This window comes from Triplophysa rosa, linkage group LG2, assembly GCF_024868665.1.
Source record: "Triplophysa rosa linkage group LG2, Trosa_1v2, whole genome shotgun sequence".
In the NCBI taxonomy this organism is placed as follows: domain Eukaryota; kingdom Metazoa; phylum Chordata; class Actinopteri; order Cypriniformes; family Nemacheilidae; genus Triplophysa; species Triplophysa rosa.
Genome location: NC_079891.1, coordinates 31,688,567 through 31,710,887, shown reverse-complemented (window position 1 = coordinate 31,710,887; position 22,321 = coordinate 31,688,567). Strand labels below are relative to the sequence as shown.

Below are 22,321 nucleotides of genomic sequence, written 5' to 3'. Positions count from 1 at the left end.
CCCTGATTCTTCTTATGTTGGTCTCCTGCTCTGCCTCTCTCTTTCTATTTTCCTCTCAAGGGAACATATTCAATTAGGGCAACTTAAAATGGCCTTTGGTTACTGAAGTGTTATATGCTTAAAGTATGGCATTTAGCAGACACTAACCATTCATTTATTGCAGATACACAGGCTTTAAATTTTGTATCATATGCGATAAAACACAGAGTAAAGTGTCCCAAAACCTTTGGGGCCAATGTATATTCTGAGCTGAGCTACTGTATGACAAAATATCTCAAGCACACAGACCAGTTCAACTGCCTCATGCAAATACAAAAGGCATGTTTACAATTACAATATAACTGGTAATGCCTATGTCAACACACTGAGAATCTCTCAGTGTGTTCCTAGTTTTCAAAGACTCAAAGATATCCTGCTCTCTAAAGCCATGCACTGTACTTCAAAAAATTTAAATGAATGATGTGGAACTTGCAAGCAGGTCCCAGATAACAGACATATATGACATTCTGTCTCTTCTATTCATCGGTTTGAGAAGAAATACATAGGTATTTGTGATAAAGCATATCTTGGAATAGAGGAAATCAATCATTTCAAAATCAATATAAAAGCAGAAGTCCATTTACTGCATCAGATGCCAAAGTATGGTTATAAAAACACAGACTACATTTAAATTCACTCTAACCCATAAGTAACTATAACTTTTAATGTTTGAGGAAAAAAAGAGAATATTTTTTGTGACTGGCTGATTCATTACACCAAAAGAATAATCTGTTCAACTCAAAAATTAAGATTTCTTAAAGCATAATCCTGTTGATGCATCTACAATATTGTTATACATATATATGTATCATTTTGCGAACCGGTGAGACTAGACACCTGTCTCTACCTCTCAAGATGAGCTTTAAGCTCATCTCTAAATGTGTCAATACATCTGAACCTTTCATTGTGCTTCTATTGTGACAGGCCTTTTGATACATTCTAATGATGGGCAAGTTGTTCAGACACTTTGAATTCACCTTCTGTAAGTGGTGTCTGGTTGGACCCCCACAAGGCTGTGTGCCAGCCGCTGAGCAGACTGTGTTTTTCAAAAGCATGTGTCTGAAAAGCAACGCAAGCTAGATTCCCACTTGCCCAACATGACCACACGTCAACGCTGTTTAAAAAGCTGAACGACGCAATTGTGACATCAGGCTCTTGTTCCTCTTTTTATCGATGAAATGAACACCCGTTTACACTCAAGAAAACTTTCGCAATATACAAGAAAGCATTTAACGCTTTGTAAGAGTTTCTATACCAAAAATTGTTGCTCTAATGTATTACACTTGCAATACAAGATTTGTATCAGATATCAAGTCGATAGCAGACATATTGTGTCGTACACCTGCAAACACACCTGTCTGACAGCAAAAAAAGCACATGCTCAGGCAATTATCCGAGGCGTGCCGGGGCTTACATTGCTGCCAAAACTCTCTCTCTTCTCAGACCGACACTGCTACTACTACTACCAAAACATTAACACGCCCAACCAGAAGAGATTGCAAAACCGGTTTTACTTTCAAGTGCGAGCTGCCCTTTAAACTGTGCTGAACTGAGCACATATGCAGTATCAATGTCTCCCAGCACTGCACACAAATAACAGCTGTCTCTGAGGTTGACAACACAAAGACAAAAAAGAGAGAGAGTGCTGATGGGATTTAAACCGTGATAGTAGACAGCTGAATATGGTGAGACGCACAACACCCCCCCCCCCCACCTTGACCCTGTATATTCCCATCTATCACGTCAAAATATAACATGAATTTGAAATGGAGAGAGAGTAAAACAGATCAGCCTCTACTCACAGTGGTCTAGTTGTCCAAAAACGTTGCCGGAGAGACAAAGGTGTGAAAAGTGGACAGGCAAGTGCATGGAATACGGCTTTCCCGACAGTGCCAAAAAAAGAAGCCAGCCGGTGGAAATCCACTAAGGGTTGCCTTCTTTTCTCCTTTCAGTCTTTCTTTCTCTCCCTCTCTTCTCAGTCGGCCAGGCAGTGCGGCATACAGACACACGCACTCGCACGCACGCGCTCGCTCTGTCATACACACCTCCCCCACGTACACACACTCGCTCTGTTTCCCTTCTTACCGCCACTGTCGCTTCTCTCTTTATTCCTCTCTCATTATGTCTCTCTGCTCCTCCCTTCCTTTTTTCTATATTCTCCTTTTTCTTTCTGCTTTTCGCATTTGCCGTCTGCTTTGCCTTATAGCTCCCACCTCTCTCTCTTGCTCGCTCGCGCACTCCCTCCCCCTCTCTCGTTTTCTCCCTCCCTTCTTTTTCCCCCTCCTCTTTTTTGTGTGTGCAGAGTGAGAGAGGCCATTATCTGAGCTACACTGGGCACGTACGATGGAATGGTGGAGCGTGCAGGAAACATAGCCGCTGCAAAACGGAGACCGGCTGGCAAATAAAGGACCGTATGAATGCATATTGACGGTTTAACACCAAATTTACGGTGCAAAAAACAAAATGAACGGCCTTTTGATGTTCTAGAGGTGTTTTGGCGTCATTTTTTCTCTTTGAGTGCTTCCATAAGATGGAGGCTGCAGCAGTTACATGCAGACTGTCCACTCAAACGCTAAATGGCAGCTGCTTTCTAATGTCTAAAAATATGACAAAAACAACAACAAGGAAAAGGACATGAGCGGCTACGACATATTTATTCCTGCCATTACAGCGCACTCTTGACTGTTCACAGTTTGCAAGGATTATTTATTGCCGTGCATTTTACCTTGCTAATATCACATGATGCTGATTTTTGTTTTGATCACAGGCAGCTGACAGAATGAAGCTGTTAATGTGTGTTTACAGACAACACGTTTAAGCGATCTCCAACCAAACCTAACACAAACTGCAGAATTGCACAGGAAATGTCAGTCATATACTGTATATATATAGCATACAAGCACATACAAGGTTGTAGACACAGATGCGCTTATAGAGACCACAAATATATACGATTCAAGCTGCAACTAAAGAGTCAAACAAACGAGGAACGCAGGATGTGAGAAGGAAAGCACAGCGGCTGACAGAGAAGCAACCACAAGGTACAGCGAGGTTGACGGAAACCGCACAGAGAGATAGAAAGCACAAGTTTAAAGAAAAATACAGTAATTGGCACATAACACAGAGACGTTTATGCACAGTGTTGCTGTTGATTAACTTGTTTGACTTATCGATGTTGTTCGTTCCGCTCAGAGGCGAGGGAGATGAGGTGCTCGCAGGGATAGAAAAAGGCGAATGTTTGGATGAGGGACTCCAGGGTAGGGAAGAGCAGACGATACCGAGAGAAGTACGGTGAGTAAGTTTTAAGCTGTAAAGAACAAGAGTCTCCTATGAGCCTTGCTCTAAATAACGTTCTTATTTTTCGTGTTCCGAGCCGGTCTTGCGATTTCATTTTTGCCTAAACACCGCTCTACCGTTTCATGCCAACCCATGTCTTCGAAAGCCTGTTTCCTAGCTCCCGTTAGCTTCTCAGCCTGATCTGTCTCTCTCCCTCGTTTGCTGGCATCTTTTCGCTATCTCTACCTTTACATTTTCTCTGTGTTTCCTTCCATCGCCACCCCGGCTTGATTTTGTACTCAGAAAAAGGCATGGCAGTTGTCTCTGATAGTCGCCATTAAGCTTCTCCGCAGAATCGGTCTTGCATTATGAGGCTGTGATTGCAGACTGCGCACGATTCGTATTAACCCTCGTAACCTCTCGCTACGTAGTTCAAGTCGCGAATCATCTTAGTGTCTTTTAGTCTTGCTCACTCGCTCTCTCTCTCCGAGTCCTGCCAGTTGGATCGCCACCACCAACATCGTAAAGGCAAGGCAACACCGTGGACAAACGCACTCAGACACAAGCCCAGGCGGAGAGGTAATGTGCACTGTCACTGGCGAAGGAAAAGCGAGTGAATGAGAAAGAGAGTGCTGGAGAGAGGGTGAACGGAGAGAGCGAACCGTCATGACGTCGTGGTTATGTCATCAGAATCGTTCTGCGCTCCTAGTTGGCGATAGAGGGCTGGGCAGATGTGTCACAACACATAATGTGGATGTGCCTCCCCTTACACGCTCACCCGCTTAGATGTACTCCCTCGCTCCTTTCCAGCGTGACGCAGCAGTTCTCATGCCCTGTAGTTACCTCACCCTTTCTGTCATAAGCTACGGCACATCTACCCTTTGAGGAACAAAAATGTGGAGCTGACATAATGCAGATTACAGAGCAAAAAGAACACGGGTACTAATCTTGCTAAGGCGCTTGAGCGTCTGTAATTTATCAGGTGAATAGTTTGCACCACTTGTTGAAACACAGAAAGTAAAAAATGTAGAATGTTCTGTCACGTCTTATGCTAAAATACAAAAACATTCTACAGGTCTAAAAGTAAGTCCTAAACCATAACATAAAGAAACAACTCTTACATAGTACATAAACTACTATTTAAGCAAAACAAACACAAATATCCATATTATATATAAACAAATATATATGTATAGTTATATACATGTATAGTCATGTATACTGTATATCATAAACAACTTTATTAATTTCAGTTAATGTTAGGGATGGGCTCAAGTACTTGGACGCGACAGTGACGATCGATGATGAAAACGATGATCGTTTTGGTCTACAAATACATTTTTAAACGAAATTATTTTCTTTCTTTCTGATTGCTTATGCTGACATTTGGGGTGAGATTTGATTGGTTGCGTTGCGAGAGTTTGCGGTCCAGAGTCAAGTCTGGAGCACAGAAGGGCATATAGAAAACACGCAGGATAAACTTGACGAAAATACAGTCAAGTGCAAAATGTGCAGCGCCAAGCTGCATACAAAACATACAAATCTACTAAAAGTTTGATTTGTTATCATCTTACACTCTGTTTACACCGCACGCAAGCGGCGCGATGCAACGTGGAAAAAGGCTAAAAGAAACCAAACAAGGCGTTTTGTTGCGTCTCTTCGCGCTGCATCTAGGGGGCACAGAATATCTGTTATAGTGTTGTATTCGGGCCGCTCACGGAGCCACGTGAACATGCGCTCAAGTTCATAAGAACGTATTAAAAACGCTCACCCTGCTCCGCACCAAATAATTTGGACACAAAATGTAAAGTGAGACCACGACTATCAGACAGACAAGTCAGTCGAGCATAAGAGACTTTACCGTCAGACACTGACAGACAGAAATGTGACAGGGCAGATATGATGCTTACCTCATGCTGATATTTCTTTTAAATGTTTACTGTATTTTCAAAAACATTGACATTGAATTGTTTTATAATCTAACAGTGTTGATTTAATTATTTACTCAATCTTGTCGTAGTTTTATCAACATAAATTTTCGTATCAGTGTTGTAATTAAAATCCTTTTGTCACCATAAAGGACACGCCCCGCCCCCTCTAATGCCCCGCCCCAAATTAATTGAGTGCTCGTTTTTCAAACCTGTCCAGTACTCGAAATTAAAAATGCCCATCCCTAGTTAATATTAATGATAAGAAATAAAAAAATTTACAAAACCAAAAAGTTGTATCTGTTAACATTAGTTAATGCACAATGATCTTCTAAAAAACTGGATGAGTAACAACTTTTTATTACTGAACTCGGACAAAACGGAAGTGTTACTTATTGGACCGAAAACTGCTATAAGTAACAACCAAGAATACTGTTTAACTATTGACGGATGTTCCATAAAACCCTCGTCGTCAGCAAAGAATCTTGGCGTTCTATTCGATAGTAATCTGTCATTTGAGAGCCACGTCGCCAACACCTGTAAAATTGCGTTTTTCCATCTTAAGAATATATCTAAACTACGTCATATGCTGTCAATCTCAGATGCAGAGAAGTTAATTCATGCATTCATGACATCAAGACTAGATTACTGTAATGCACTGTTAGGTGGTTGCCCTGCAGGCTTATTACAAAAACTCCAATTGGTCCAAAACGCGGCAGCTCGAGTTCTTACACGTACAAAAAAGTATGAACATATTAGCCCGGTTCTGTCAACCTTGCACTGGTTACCTATAAAGCATCGCGTTAACTTTAAAATCTTGCTTATTACCTATAAAGCCTTACATGGTTTAGCTCCTCAGTACTTGAATGAACTCCTTTTGTATTACAGTCCTTCACGTGCATTACGCTCTCAGGCGTCCTGTCAGTTGGTAATACCTAGAATTTCAAAATCAAGTGCAGGTGGTAGATCCTTTTCCTATCTAGCGCCTAAACTTTGGAATAGTCTTCCCTGCACTGTCCGGGAGGCAGACACACTCTGTCAGTTTAAATCTAGACTAAAGACGCATCTTTTTAATCTTGCATACACTACTCTTCCATAATATAAATCTTCAGAGGGTTTAGGCTGCATTAGTTAGATCAACCGGAACCAAAAACACAACTGATGTACTTGTTGCATCAAAGAGTACAGAACAGTACTCTACTCTCAGCCAGTCTTGTCTCATTGTTCCAAGGTTACCACAGCGAGCAGGATGCAGTTCATGGCCTGACCTGATGGTAGAGCGGAGAATGGGAAGTGGGGACCTGACAAGAGCTGAGATGATAGAGCTGGATAAAGAAGGACGCGGTCTCTTGACATGTCTTCACCACAAAACTTCAAATGCTATTAGATTATTAATGATAATCTTAAACTATAATTTATTTTATTATTAAGTTTATTTATTTTATTTAGCCTTGTTGTGCAAGTTCTCTGGAGCTTGTGCAGAGGCAGCAGCTTTTGCCAGAGGGGAACTGGAATCCCCTGGTTGGGCCTGGGTTCTCCTGAGGTTTTTTTTCTCGATTAGAGTTTTGGGTTCCTCGCCACCGTTTGCATACTGTTTTTGCACTATCTGCCTGACCGGGGGGGCTGCTTTAGAATCTTAAAGTTTTACTTAATTAATATTGCATATAGGAATTTATTATCTGTTATATTTGACCTGTGCTTCTCTCTCCTTTATCCTAAATGTGTGCTCTCACTGAGCGTGTGTGTGTGTGCGTACTTGTCTGTGTACGTACGTGTGTGTGTGTGTGTGTGTGTGTGTGTGTGTCTGTGTCTGTGTGTGTTGGTGTGTGTGCGTGTTGTGTGTGTGGAGTGTTTTGTGTGTGGGTGTGTCTGTCTTCTGTGTTTTCAACCTTTTCTTGTTTTTGCAGGTACAACTTTGATTGTTTTGCTTGTAGTCAATGTGTCTCATGTACAGCTGCTTTGTAACAATGAAAATTGTAAAAGCGCTATATAAATAAAGTTGAGTTGAGTTGAGTTGAGTTGAGTTGAGTTCCATCAACAGTTTGTAATAACTAACATTAACAAAGATGAAGAAATGGTGCGCTGAAGAAAAAAAATATTGCTCGTGTTATCTCCATGTTAACCTCAATGACACCAACTGAAACATCAACGTAAATACATACTTGGCCCATATTATCAGTTCAACAAACTATACAAGAAAATCTTGATTCCCAAGAGGAACCGCACAAAAGACCCTTGCTTCTGCATTACTCTAAATGCTAGAGTTGTCTTGTGTGTTTTAAAATAGGAGAAAACCCAACCAAGCAAGCCACAAACATACACAGTCACAAGCAGTGTTGGGCAAGTTACTCTGAAAAAGTAATAATTACTAGTTACTAATTACATATTCAATAGTGTAAATAGATTACTGTACAAATTACTCTCTCTAAAAAGTATTTAATCACTTATTACTAATTACTTTCTATATCCTATATCAACCTTGATGAGTTAAGTGATTCAAGGATAGACATGAAACAGCTCTTTTAATTCATTCAAATAAATAATATGAAACTACATAAAGTACTCTTATTAACTGACCAAAGTATTACAAATGTGAGAATTATACATTAAAGCACAGATTTTAAAGTTAGACTTTGAATTTTTATGTCAATTCCACTATTGCACACACATATAATACACAAAGTATTTAGTTTAATTTAGGGCTGTCAACGTTAACGCGTTAACGCATGCGATTAATTTTTTCAAATTAACGCGTGAAAAATATTTAACGCAATTAACGCAGCATCCGTTTGTTTTGACATTTTTTGTCTAGCGTTACATTATGTAATCACGCTCTTATTCATGTACAGGCTTTTAAACCACTTAAGCGCGATTTGAAACTGTTGCTTTGACGCGTTCAATGAAGATAGACAGCTTCTAAACTGTGGGACGTGGCAAAACGCAACGCGAGGTCCAGTCTGGTGTATACAGGCTGCATCGGTGAATCTCTGTCAGACAGCGCATCCGTGTTAAGTTCTCTTTCGTGCTTGAATGGATAAAACCATACAAGATTATGTCAGAAAGCCCGTTTTGTCTAGCATTTTCTTAAGCAAGACTTCAAAGTGTAAAATAAAATCTTAAATGAATGCAAAGAGTTGTGAAAATGGGAGTGCGGTGACGGTCAGATCTGCGTACTGAGACAGCTCTTAAAGGGGCAGCGTTCTTAAACGTGCTGCTGTGACTCCTGTCACTAATGTTAATCAAAGAACAAAATAAAAGAAGAAATCAATGTGATTTTGTAGCTTTAATGAGAATTCTTCTGCATTTAATTTATAATTTAGCATTAAAGACTGTAAAGTGTTTAAGAACTTCTTTCAATTTCTGTATATTTCATGATAGCTCTCAATTATATTGTTGAATGGCTATAATTAATGTTAAAATAATCAATTTAATAGAGACATCAGTTACAGTACTATCAAAATATTTTCTTTCATTCATAAAATGACGCTGTTAAAGAAATATGTTGTTTCTACATCAATTTGAAGATTAAATGTGAAATTATTCAAATGTAAAAGTATATTTTAAAATATTATTGTTATGTGCGATTAATCGTGATTAATCACAGAAAATGTGTGATTAATCCGATTATTTTTTTAATCGATTGACAGCACTAGTTTAATTACATCAGAAGTAACTGTAAATATAGCTGCAAGCAGCAATTGCGGGGTCAAGCCCTACAAGGGCACAAAAGGAAATACATGTGGACATTTCTGATGATTAGTTTCTGCAGAGCAGATATGAGACATTAAGAGCTCAATATAATTGCTTATAACTTGTGACCACAATGCATTCTCCGCCCCTTAGGGGCTTGACCCCTAATTACATTACAGAATTTTTTTAGTAATCCCTTACTTTACTTTTTCAAGGGAAAAGTAATTATTAAATTACAGTAACTAATTACTTAGTAACTAGTTACACCCAACACTGGTCACAAGACAGTTGATATTTGATCAAAACATAAGAGACATTGGGGATGTGAAACTTCACAGGTCTCAGAAAGACCATAATGATACATGGAAAGGTTTGCCATTTCAACACGACCCAAAAGAAAAAGGTCATTTCTAAATGCTCTTTCTATCAAGTTATCACTCTTCAGGTGTGTCTCGGTAAATGTATAAATGTAAACGTACAACGAGGATTGATGAATTAGCCAAAAACCTAATTTGCCCAAAAACAAAGCCATTTTTATCAAACACGAATTTGTGAACTCTTAGAACAGCAACACATAACAAAGGCATTCATATTCCTTACCAGCAACATTCAGAAAAAGCCTATGTCTGATTCAAAACCATGCTTTTTAAAATTCTCAGATTCAGAGATTCTCAGAAAAACGATGAGTAACATGTTAACCGTTATATGCTGATGATACAGCATAGCATATGATAATCACTTTCTGTCTTTTGGTTCATCGGTCTATGACTCATCTGTAGCTCATCATCACACCTCTCTAATATGCCCACAATCACAAAATAATCAGCTCTCCTACACAAAACCACCCACAACAAAATAGAAACACACATTCACACCCATAGGAAACACACAAAGTAGCATGAACACTTATTCCACAAGCTGGAATTCACAGAAATGTGCAAAATCATTGTGTAATGTATACACATTATTACAGTACACAGCTATTTATTAGTAATTTTAACATTTAAAACACAAAACCGAAGCATGAGTAATTAATTTATCCACAGGGAACAAGCACCTGAATAAACTGGAATCAAATCAAGAGAGAAATTAATTGATCTTTTCTTCTGTTCTGTTTGGCTAGTATTCCTAAATGCACAAATTTAAGGATATTAAAAATATGACTGGAAGAGCTGAACACAGCAAAACACAGACAACTTTTTGTCTCCTGCAACTAGTCCTTCCAAACGTTTTCCTCTCTCATATCACACACAACAACAACAGACAAAGACACACCCTTCCTGTTTATTAATCTGCTTCCTTCAGTTTACAGCATTGGACAAACTCTCACATACACAAATACAACATGTGGAATAAAATAGGTGACCGATTAGTAAAACTTTGAGGAATGTGAAGGTGCTTTCTAAGAATTTCATACGATTGCAAGCGAGTGCACACGCAAACCGTTGCACGTGAGCATGCAGCTTAGGGGTCATTGAGTGCATTACGTCTGGGACAGATCATGAATACCCCAGACATTCATTCAAGATCAAGATACCCACTTCTGTTTGTCAGTCTGTCTGTACTAACCATTCCATTTCCCCATCTGCTTGGTAATTCCCATAGTGTTATTTTTGTAATTTCCTTTCTTCATATCTTTCTATTGTTCTCACCCCCTCAACACTTTCCTCCCATGTTCTAGTTTTTCTATTACTCAATTTGTTTTGTGTAAACCCAATTCTAGGCAATCCCTGACCTGATGCTTCTTTCTTTGGGGTATGGTGGGGAGATGTAGAATGGATGTAAATGTGTGTCATAATTCATTGTGCCCGACACATGGCACATGCAAGTCAGTAAGCACACCCCAAATGAACACCCCCTCCTCATTTCACCCCACAAAGAGAAAGGGAGAGACAGACAGACAGACAGAGAGAAGGAGAGAGAGAGAGAGAGAGAGAGAGAGAAAGTGAGAGAGAAGCAAAGCAGAACAGACATAAGGAAAGTGGGGGAAGGGAGGAGCGACCCTCATCACTCAATAAGATGGTGGGAAAGGAGGCGGTATGGGACGGAGCATGGACTGAAGAGTGGTCTTTGTGCAAGAAGTTTTGGAGGAGAGGAAAAAAACAGGTGAAATTCGATGAACAGGGGATTCGAGAGCCAGGAAAAGCAGAAAATAGCAGAATGGCAGAAGACAAAAGCTTGAAAGAGAAGAAGGACAGACAGAATTGGAAAGACAATTGCGGTGAAGTAGATAGATGGACAACATCACGCAGAGGAAACCTGATACATAAGCCAGGATAGGTTAATTTCATTTGGCTTTCAAATAAACCACTGAAGCATCGGCTTTGAACGTACATTTTAAATGTTAAGCATCCCAATCATAAAACCTCATTCTGGCAAAGTTCTATGACAAAAGAAGTCCAAAATGAGAATACACTCTCTCCAGCCCTGCACGGTGGCTCATTGCCAGGCTAAGATTAGCTCCCCATATGTTCAAGTCAGGCGTAGCTGCATTTAAAGGGCCAGTACCTCTTAGAAAACCTTACTAAGTGCACTGCAGCATTGCATGTCCTGTTTTGTCTCAACCTTTCTTTCATATACAGTGCATCCGGAAAGTATTCACAGCACTTCACTTTTTCCACATTTTGTTATGTTACAGCCTTATTACAAAATGGATTAAATTCATTATTTTCCTCAAAATTCTACAAGCAATACCCCATAATGACAATGTGAAAGAAGTTTGTTTGAAATCTTTGCAAATTTATTAAAAATAAAAAACAAAAAAGCACATGTACATAAGTATTCACAGCCTTTGCCATGACACTCAAAATTGAGCTCAGGTGCATCCTGTTTCCACTGATCTTCCTTAAGATGTTTCTACAACTTGATTGGAGTCCACCTGTGGTAAATTCAGTTGATTGGACATGATTTGGAAAGGCACACACCTGTCTATATAAGGTCCCACAGTTAACAGTGCATGTCAGAGCACAAACCAAGCCCAAGGAATTGTCTGTAGACCTCTGAGAAAGGATTGTATCGAGGCACAGATCTGGGGAAGGGTACAGAAAAATTTCTGCAGCATTGAAGGTCCCAATGAGCACAGTGGCCTCTATCATCCATAAATGGAAGAAGTTTGGAACCACCAGGACTCTTCCTAGAGCTGGCCACCCGGCCAAACTGAGCAATCGGGGGAGAAGGGCCTTAGTCAGGGAGGTGACCAAGAACCCAATGGTCACTCTGACAGAGCTCCAGCATGTCTCTGTGGAGAGAGGAGAACCTTCCAGAAGAACAACCATCTCTGCAGCACTCCACCAATCAGGCCTGTATGGCAGAGTGGCCAGACGGAAGCCACTCCTCAGTAAAAGGCACATGACAGCCCGCCTGGAGTTTGCCAAAAGGCACCTGAAGGACTCTCAGACCATGAGAAACAAAATTCTCTGGTATGATGAAACAAAGATTTAACTCTTTGGCCTGAATGGCAAGCGTCATGTCTGGAGGAAACCAGGCACCTCTCACCACCTGGCCGATACCATCCCTACAGTGAAGCATGGTGGTGGCAGCATCATGCTGTGGGGATGTTTTTCAGCGGCAGGAACTAGGAGACTAGTCAGGATCGAGGGAAAGATGAATGCAGCAATGTACAGAGACATCCTCGATGAAAACCTGCTACAAAGCGCTCTGGCCCTCAGACTGGGGCAAAGGTTCATCTTCCAACAGGACAATGACCCCAAGCACACAGCCAAGATAACAAAGGAGTGGCTACAGGACAACTCTGTGAATGTCCTTGAGTGGCCCAGCCAGAGCCCAGACTTGAACCCGATTGAACATCTCTGGAGAGATCTGAAAATGGCTGTGCACCGACGCTCGCCATCCAACCTGATGGAGCTTGAGAGGTCCTGCAAAGAAGAATGGGAGAAACTGCCCAAAAATAGGTGTGACAAGCTTGTAGCATCATACTCAAAAAGACTGGCACCAATTACAGCCTAAAGGTGCTTCAACAAAGTATTGAGCAAAGGCTGTGAATACTTATGTACATGTGCTTTTTTCGTTTTTATTTTTAATAAATTTGCAAAGATTTCAAACAAACTTCTTTCACGTTGTCATTATGGGGTATTGTTTGTAGAATTTTGAGGAAAATAATGAATTTAATCCATTTTGGAATAAGGCTGTAACATAACAAAATGTGGAAAAAGTGAAGCGCTGTGAATACTTTCCGGATGCACTGTACATTTGCCATGCAAATGCACCACTGCTTTGCCTCAACAGACCAAAACGTCTGAGCTGCAGAGTGAAGGCCAATCTTCTAGTAATGCATAAATAAAATGATACTGTACAACAGGTAGAGCAAGAAATAAAAAGCTGCCCATTCGCCAGAGGAATAAGTGTGTGCAGGATGAAAGACCATCCAAGGTAGAAATGACATTCATCGTGGGTCAGGGATAAGATGAAAAGAGAGATAACACGCCTTTATTGAGCTGATGTGCCACGGTACGTCCTGTCCATTCATTTTTCATTAACTGCAGTAATGCAGTCATCCATTCCACAGGAGTGGCAAAGCCACAAGCCACCGTGAAGGACGAGCATGTGTGTTTATCTCTACAAAAACAACAGACTTGGATATAAAAAGCATGAAGGCCAAAGCTGAAAAGGAGATCCAAATGTGCATTTGGCCAAAACAAGCTACGCCATGAATTTCTTTCTATGTCTAACTGCGACATATTTACTATTCGTTTTTCACATGCTCTTGTATTATCTTTAATGCATCTTCACACAACCGCAATTTCAAGTGCGTTTATGATGGTTCAGCACATTAATGTTTCATCAGAATGCCCTCCTTGCCATGGAAACAAGAAGCTGCAACCATTTCTCTTAGCTGTGAAGATCGTATCAGTTTCCAACCACCCAACATTAAGCAATAAGCTGTCACTTATACGCAGTGTACGAACATGTTTAACCTGTTTTGTAAGGCATCCTGTGTAAATACAGTCAATGTAAACACGCACACATACTTTCTATCTCTACAAACATTCATACACAAACCATTTTGTATTATTAGCCCATTTAAATACAAAACAGGATGACATGTACATGATGTTGATGCTAGTTTTTAAAGAAATTTTCACATTTCAATCTTGACTGAACTATCAATGCACCATGAATAGCATCTATTGTATGTCTAGCTCTTTTTTCAAGTTACAGAGTTCAAAAGCTACAGCAGAACAGGAATGACCTGATTATGTATAAACTGTACTTTCGGAAAGGTGTTTGGTTTTTTAAAATAGTATTGCAATTAAATATTCAAAAAAGTACATTTATAAAGACTGTATAATATAGAGTCTGTGTAAATCTGTAAAAAGTGCATCTTTAAATTTTGGGAAGTAAAACACTTCGCAAGTATCATTGCAATAAAATTAATAATTACGCTAAGCTAGTCCCTGTATGTTATACAAACTTATGGTATATTTCACTAAAAATGTTACTGTCGAGCAGTCCAATGGACTTTGGAACGTTTGGCTAGGCGAACAGACAGAAAAAAAACAGACCATGTGATGTTATGCAAACAATAAGCTTAGACTGCAGCTTGTGTTTGGTTTCAGAAAACGTATCGTGCTGAAGCGTCAGTTTACAAAAATAATTAACAGGGCTAACATTTTTACCCTCCAGCTTTCTCGAAAGTGAACAGAATTTTTGTCTAACACACTTGCTGTTTATTTCACACAGTGGCAGCGCTAGGATACAACCAATCTATGCATTCATTCATTTTAGGGTCATAATTTCTATGACAAATCCACAAGCAGCGGCATCATTTCAAGTGCACCGATGGAAATAAAAACAAACGACATCCTGCTTTTCGCTTTTTTAGCTTTAAACACTCACTAACCATCTCCCCTCAAGCGCACGTTCAGATATACATACACACAAATATCAAATCATGTGAGCAGCCTCAGGGGCGGGTCTGAACTATAATTACAGCGGTGATGTCATCTGCCACTCACTGTTGCTGCAAAATCTAGGTCAGCGTTAACCCTTTCCCGTCACGCTAGGGGATTCCTCGCACCTCGAAACGAACCATTACTACAGACTTTCCATGAGCGCTTTAATGTGGTCGTTCTTTCCAGTCTTTTAAATGAACAAACTGGGGTGATGATGTACGCTTGCTCCATAGATCAAACACGCAGGGTAAAGCACAGTCAGCTTTTATAGTCAATCTTAGAGCGCTTTCATGTTAAGGTTATCCCCACGATTTCGTTACGTCAATCGAAAGCCAAGCCGAAGGAAAGAAACGCTACACAGAAACAACACCTCTTCTTCTCTCCAAGGAGCCTCCAATGACCTTCATATTGCCAGGTATCGTTTAAAATGGCAATTTTACCATTTCTGTGTCTTACAGGGTAAAGCTGAGCACTTGCATAAGAATAAGACAATGTACAGAAGAACATTAGCGTCACCACGTGTTAAACCGCATAGTGACAGTACGTTTTGCATTATAGCCAAATGCCTAACAAAGCTTGACAATGCCAATCCATGGTTTTCACAAAGTATTTTGGGAGCAAATAAACGTGACGGAAACAATCCTCTCACAGCAAACTGACGATTTGTGGCAGAGAGACACTGATGTGCGAGAGAAGAGCGACGTGATGGCCAACAAAATATTTTGGGAGACCGAACGTAAGATATAAATATACGTTTGTGTGAGCTTAGGTAAGCCTGTGTCTGTGTGTGTGTGTGTGTGTGTGTGTGTGTGTGTGTGTGTGTGTGTGTGTGTGTGTGTGTGCGAAAGGCTTCGGTGACGGCACACAGTGAACTTAGTCCATTTCCAACTAACTCTGTTATTTTGATTATATGATTGTCACAGTCTACACATTGTGAATGTTGTGTCGTGGCTAAAGCTAAATCCGGCATGGAGCATTCAAAGCGCAAACACGGACACTGCCGGTGCTGGAGAGACTGTCTGTCTGATTTTACAGGAATAAAATGACCACAGCGCAGTGGAGATGATTACACCTACAGATAAAACCGCATATTCTCTGACAATGTCGCCGCTAACTCGCACCAAAGCTCTCAGTGCCCGTTGAGTCTGTCTTACTCTGACGCTACATGTTACTCCATAAACACTCCGCCACGTGCTAGCTCACACAAATAGCAGTGTCGTCATCGCGCATGCGTGCTCGCGTGACCCATTAACTTTTACTCTCTTTACCTCAGATGACTGGAAACTTTGGCAGTCCCGCCCGCCACTCTTCCTCCCGGGCCGGATGCAGCGAGAGAGAGAAAAGTGGACGGACTGACAGACGGACAGACAGAGCGAGATAGAGCCAAAGAGAGAGAGAAAGGCCACCTCCTCCTCTCCCCTCTCTTTGCCAGGCGAAGTTCACGCCTCCCTCTCTTCCAATGAGCGCTAAGCCCGGGTCCCTTTAAACCAGAGCCCGTGCCCGCCAGCTCTACGCCACCATCCTCTCATTCTTATTTCTGCCTGGCATCTTACGACGCATTACGACATGTTACTGTAAACGCCCCCTGATGTTGAACTGGGATTGCGGTATAAGACAGACACGAAGGCCACAAACACCAACTCACACCTGCGCACACAGGTGGTGCAGCTGTCGCTTAAAGTCGAAACTGTCACACTCCATCTGGGTACGCAATGAGCCTGTTGAGTCATGCAAAAGCACAAATCGTCAGCTTAAAATGTTGAAGTATTGGGAGCCGTGCTCGTACACCAGGCGATATGAAGAATATCAAATACAGATGACATTGGCAGTACGGCGCCAATTCTGTAAGAGGATACACACATGGACAACTTGGCCAAGGTCAGAAGAAGAGTTATTTATCTCACCTCTTTAGCCAGGTTTGGGGTGACGGACCGAGCTTTTATGTCTTCAAAATATTCCACCTGCCAGGTCGTGCATGGAATAAAGGAGAACGAAAACATGCATTCAGAACACTGAACAAGTGGCATGAAAATTGACATGCAAACAACACATACAAGCATCCAAAGGCTGTAATAATAATTCCTAACAGCACAGATCTTTTTTCCCTGCACTGAGCTTTCAAGCTGCTATAACATAAGATGCTTTTGATTATGACAAGATCATTAACACATAAAATAGAAAATTACCAAAGGATTCTTTATGTTTAAACACAATTCTATCAAATATGACATAAAACATACATGTACATCATAAAAAGACATTCAACAAGGAGCTCAAGCCGGCTATCTGTTTTTGACCCCAGCCATTCTATAACCCAATGCCGTTCAGCTTCTACCCTGAGCCCCCCCTCCGAAAAGAATAGCCCCCCCCAACCCCATCTGCCATAACTGTCTGTCATTTTTTACACTGCTAATAAATATTTACCTACTCAGCCTTGCTGTCTTCGTGTGCTGTTCTCTGGTGGCAAGATGTGTCCCCATCAGAAGACCCAAACCATTGTCTCTTCGACCCTCTCTCTTTCTCTATCTCTTTCTTTTCTTCTCTCTCTCTCTCTCTCTCTTTCTTTCTGGTCTCTGTCCATTCAGGAAGCCATCTTGTGTTCTTAATCCTGTTTTACATTAGCTCTTGTACGCTCTCGCTCTCGCCCTCCCTGCCTCTCTCTCACTTCCTCCAATTCATGGCTCGACCACATACACACAGGAGCATTTTTTTAAAAAGGCAAAGCGATCGCTATCAGTGCTGCACTATTGCCTCCTCCCTCTTTATTTTTTTCCTCGGCCCCCCTTTCCCCTCTCGCTCGCTCACCCACCAAACGAAAAGCTAACAGAATACGTGATGCTAATGCTCTCCCTCCCCCCGCACTCGGCGACCCACGTACTCGCAAACACACGCGAGGCGACGTCACGCCACAGATAGCTCACAAAGAAAGGCTGTCCACCAATCGGAGGCGCCTATGCGCTCTGCTGCTAGGGTGAAACCGAGAGAGACATATAGAGAGCGGGCTCGAGGGCGGAACAAGAAAGAAAGGGGGGCGCGTGCTGTGAACAATGCGTGTGCATGTGCGTCTGTGAGACTGTAGCCGGACGGGGGGGAAGGGTTTCTCTCTCTCTCTTGCGCACTGTGGCTGTCAATTATCTAACCCGGGCTCGCCTTCCTTAAACAATGCATCTGGAATGTGGTATCACTGAGGGCCATCTGCGTCTCGGCTGGCTGCAACAACTGGACTGGACTGCACACGTGCACGCTGTGTGTTTGGTGCCGTAACACAAGAGAACAACGTCAAAGACAGAGAAACACACTGATACACAAATGGCCATTCCTCTTTAGCCAGCCATGGACAACGGCACCACGTGTCTGACACACATGACTAAACAAGACCAGCTGCGGTAGAAAAACACACAAATTTCGACTTGTATGCCGACAACCCAAAATGTAGCCTGTTATAGACGCCAAATCAGAATGCGACACCATTTACATCTTTTATGCAGTTGGCACCGCAAATGTCATTCGGAGAATTAAAAATACTTTCAGCGTTTCCTACAGCTGTTAAGACTCTCAGGATTGAATGACCGTGTGATGCGTGTGTGTGCATACCACACATAGTTACGCCGGCTAAAATACCACTACAGAACGAAATACTCCATAGAGAAAAAACACCGAGTACGAGTCATGCAGGGCAGACTGCAACCTCTGCTGGCCAGTCTCAAAAACATCTAGAAGACCAAACAGTGAGGTTATGTGGTCATTTCCAAACAAGACACTGATGTAATAATCATCTGCGCGAAACCGCCGTACGTTCGTCCATTCATAAAGTCCGTAAGCAGAAAATAGCATCTACATTACTCTACAATGCAAACGTCACATCGGTTTAACAAGGAACATCCACATTGCTTTGATCGCTTGGCTTCATTTGACATAACACTTCAGGCTTTTCCTCTCATTTCTCTAAGCAGAGCGTAACCGAGAGGAAGAGATGCGTGGTTGAGGAAAGCACGGGACGGCACATTCTACACCGACGGCTTACGAACGAGAGGACGTTGGGTGACGCAGCAGTTGTGATGTGAGTGGATTACGCAATGTGGAAGTTCCAGCAATACCATGTTCGTGTGTGTGTGTGCGTCTGCGCAAAGAACACGAGAGCGGACCGGCAGTACCGTAAGACTGCAGAAGGCTGCGCTGTGGGACAAAATCGTCATCGAGCTATTTACCCTTTGTGTAAATAAAGTGACGATCAACATGAATGTAATGTTGTGAAATTAAATCCACAAAGGCTAATCGTTGATGTACGTAGCACCGAGATACGTTGCGGTGTTAAGCGCAAGTACAATGAATCCCGTCTCGCTGATGTTATCTCACGGTTTGCTTTGACACAGTCAAGCGGTCCATTAAATCTAGTACGCACGGTCTCGCGACAGACCAGGTGATTCAGGCAGTATCAAAGCAAATTCCCTTTAGGCTGTCTGAAAATGGTTGTAATCCTACCTGTGACCCTCCAACCCACTTTCACGCACACACACGCAAACTCACACACTCGTAGCGGCTTCTCGTGGTAAGAGGAACTAGAATGCAAAAGTGTCATTAGAGCTGCATTGTTAATGATTTCTAAAGGTCTGTGTGTGTGTGCGCGTGACCGTGCGAGTTTAAATGAGGGTTGACACATCGTTGTACTAACAGAAGGATTAACAATCCTAATTAACTCTCTCCTCCCCCATTTCGCAAACAATGGCCACCACAAAGTGTACTAATCCACGTAGAGTTGCTAAAACCCTGCTGCAATACACACACATTTAGGTCAATGTATAAGCTAAAACTCAGGCCTGTTAGCGATTAATAATTGTAAATGTAAGTTTATTAATTATAATATCTGCAGCGCCCCTAAACAATTTTGGGAATAACACTTTGTGTAAACTAACTGGGTGTTTCTCACAAAAACCTGTCAGGACTCATTAAAGGAGTAGTTCACCTGAAATGAAACTTCTCGATTTACTCTCACGTCATCCAAGCTGTAGGAGTTCCGTTTTATAGTTCAACACAAACAAGTGATTTTATTAAATGCCATCACGTTATGAGGGATTTGAGATTCAAAGCTATGGGCATGATGCCTGTTTGTTGCTATGGATACACAACATATTGATCACTAAATGAGCTCAATATATGAATGGTTTTCCCTTATGAACACAGTTTCGCAGGAGATATAAATTAACCCAATGGGGTCGTTTGTATAACTTGAATGACTGATCGAGCTTCAACATTTTGGATCGCGTATAAAAAGAAAACATTGCGACATTTTAACAAAAAAATAGCTTGTTTTCAGATATTAAAAGAAGTCATATAAAGCAGGGATGGCATGGCACGAGGGAGAGTAAATTAAGAATCATCATATTTTGGTTAACTATTGCTTTAATATTACCTTGACGGGAAAATATTTTTCTATTACCGTAATGCAAATAAACATATATATAATTATGAAGAGATTATTTGCAAAAGTAGATCATTTTCAAAAACGGTGTTTTTTATTGTTATCATGTTTTATTGTGTTAGCCTTGCCTTTTTTTTCTTTTCTTTTTTTGAGTTATTGTAACAACAACCGAACTGCAGTTTGATATTACTTCTAATAAATCGTTAAGAATTTAAAAGGCAGTTTGCTGGGTGTATGTTAACTTGTACTTGTTTTAATGCACACCACTGCATTTCTGTGTCTCTTTATTTACGTCTACTTAAAGAACCTCTCTGTTCTTCATAACTCCGTGCCCGTGTGTGACATCAAATGTGTCTTTCTGTGAGCGAGCGATGTCTATGCAGGTACCGTTGCATGCAAACCATGTCACTTGTTCACAGCAAAAAACACCACTTCAAATAAAGAAGAAAAACACATGCAAACCAAGCACAATGTTAGCTTTACAGAAGAAAGAGAGCACCAGTCAGCTAAGAAATAGTACCACATTTAATACTTTCTTACTCTCCAATAAAATACATAAGATGTATCTTAAGGAGGAGTAACGCATCACTTTAAATAAGTACCATACCCCTAACACTGTCTGATTCAAACTATGCTTCTTATTGTACATGAAAGAGACACCAGCCCTGCTGACGGTTTGCTGTAAACTAGACAGATTTAAGTCTTAGTAAGAGCTCCTCAATTGCATTAGCAATGAACAGATCAATTTATGGGCCCTGACGGCCATTTCTTAAGTGCCCTCTATAGTGTGCATCATCTAACATTGACGATCATTTTCAAACAAACCTTTTCTCAACTACACAGAACACAACGTCGAATCATTTCGACCAAAACCGTACTGTTGTTCACTGTCCTGACAAACAGGCTGCCGACAGCCACGGCAATTATTCTCGTTCAGCGACTGATTTGACTTTATTAGCATTATTGAATGCTGCTACCTGTCATGCACGCCGGGTGTGCATTCACTCTGACTCGGCGCAAGCTGTGATTGGTGGAGAGGGCTATAATGTGATTTGGTTGCCAGGCAATGGCGAAGTCAGTTGGTGGTATAGTGCAGAGGTCAGCTGTAGAGGATAATGAAATATGGCCGGTGTGGACACTGTAGCACAGAAAGGTGCGTTGTTCTCACTCTCTCAAAACAATATCTGACCCAATTTGATCGCAGATTGTAAGACGTAAGATGTAAGTGCACAAAATCAAAAGCCTGGTGGTTGATTTTGTGCACATGTGGGATTTAAGGGCGCTAATAATTTGTTGCTGAAAATGTTTTGAGACTCAAACTCTGCGGTTTCTAAGTATTCTGTGATTTATCAATGAATGTTTTACTGCATATGTGAGACTCCCAACAACGGATTTTTGCATCGATCTCCTTCGTGTGCTCGGTGAAGTGAGCAGGGGAAGAGGGTGAGATGGACGAGGAGGATGGGTGACCCTGACGTATACACACACACACAATGTTTAAATCTGATCCACACGATTCTTTGTCTAAACTTAACTAGCAAATAAAAACTGTTGTGTTGTGCAACATTTCACAGTTGTTGTTTTACCTACCGTAAATCACAAATGCGGGTCGAAAAGTAACACTTCGAAAAGCAACACCTCAACCCAAAAAAAAGCATGATCTGACGTATAATTTGTGTCTGGGGTTGAACCGCCATATAAATCAATACAAGTTAAACACAATCCTATTGCATATAGAAGTTGATATCAGAGTACAAGAAACATATATGGGTAGTTACCATAAATGTGTCCTATGTGCAAAAAGTTTAGAAAACAAACTTTTAATATCATGTTATTTTTATATTATTAATTATCTATATTTATAATATAAAATGGCATAATAGAGATTTATCTTCATTGTTTGTTTTTTTTTCTTCAAATTTTTGCTGTCACGCCGTAGGACGCATGTACGGTTTATTTGTCAACTACCGTATCTGAGAATACTCGGATATCAACAGCTCCACATCTACTTCACATTTTTATGCATTTGGCAGACACTTTCATCTACAGTAATTTAC

The 22,321-nt window shown here is 41.1% G+C and overlaps 1 protein-coding gene across 4 annotated transcripts in view; it reads right to left on the bottom strand.

Moving 5' to 3' along the window:
* The window catches only part of tet3 (tet methylcytosine dioxygenase 3), a 51,874-nt gene that overhangs the window by 23,412 nt on the left and 6,141 nt on the right, over window positions 1-22,321 (bottom strand). Inside the window, exons 1-2 of one of the 4 annotated variants that reach the window (XM_057329015.1) lie at window positions 17,270-18,725; window positions 16,750-16,806 (exon numbers count right to left, since the gene is read on the bottom strand). Coding sequence is in view for 1 of the 4 variants with exons in the window: in XM_057329017.1 (XP_057185000.1) it covers window positions 16,750-16,806 (57 nt within the window). In the remaining 3 variants the exon portion in view is untranslated. Of the gene's footprint in view, window positions 1-1,841; window positions 2,280-16,749; window positions 16,807-17,269; window positions 18,726-22,321 lie in introns of those variants that run through there. The other 3 variants (XM_057329014.1, XM_057329017.1, XM_057329016.1) reach the window with 3 other exon arrangements.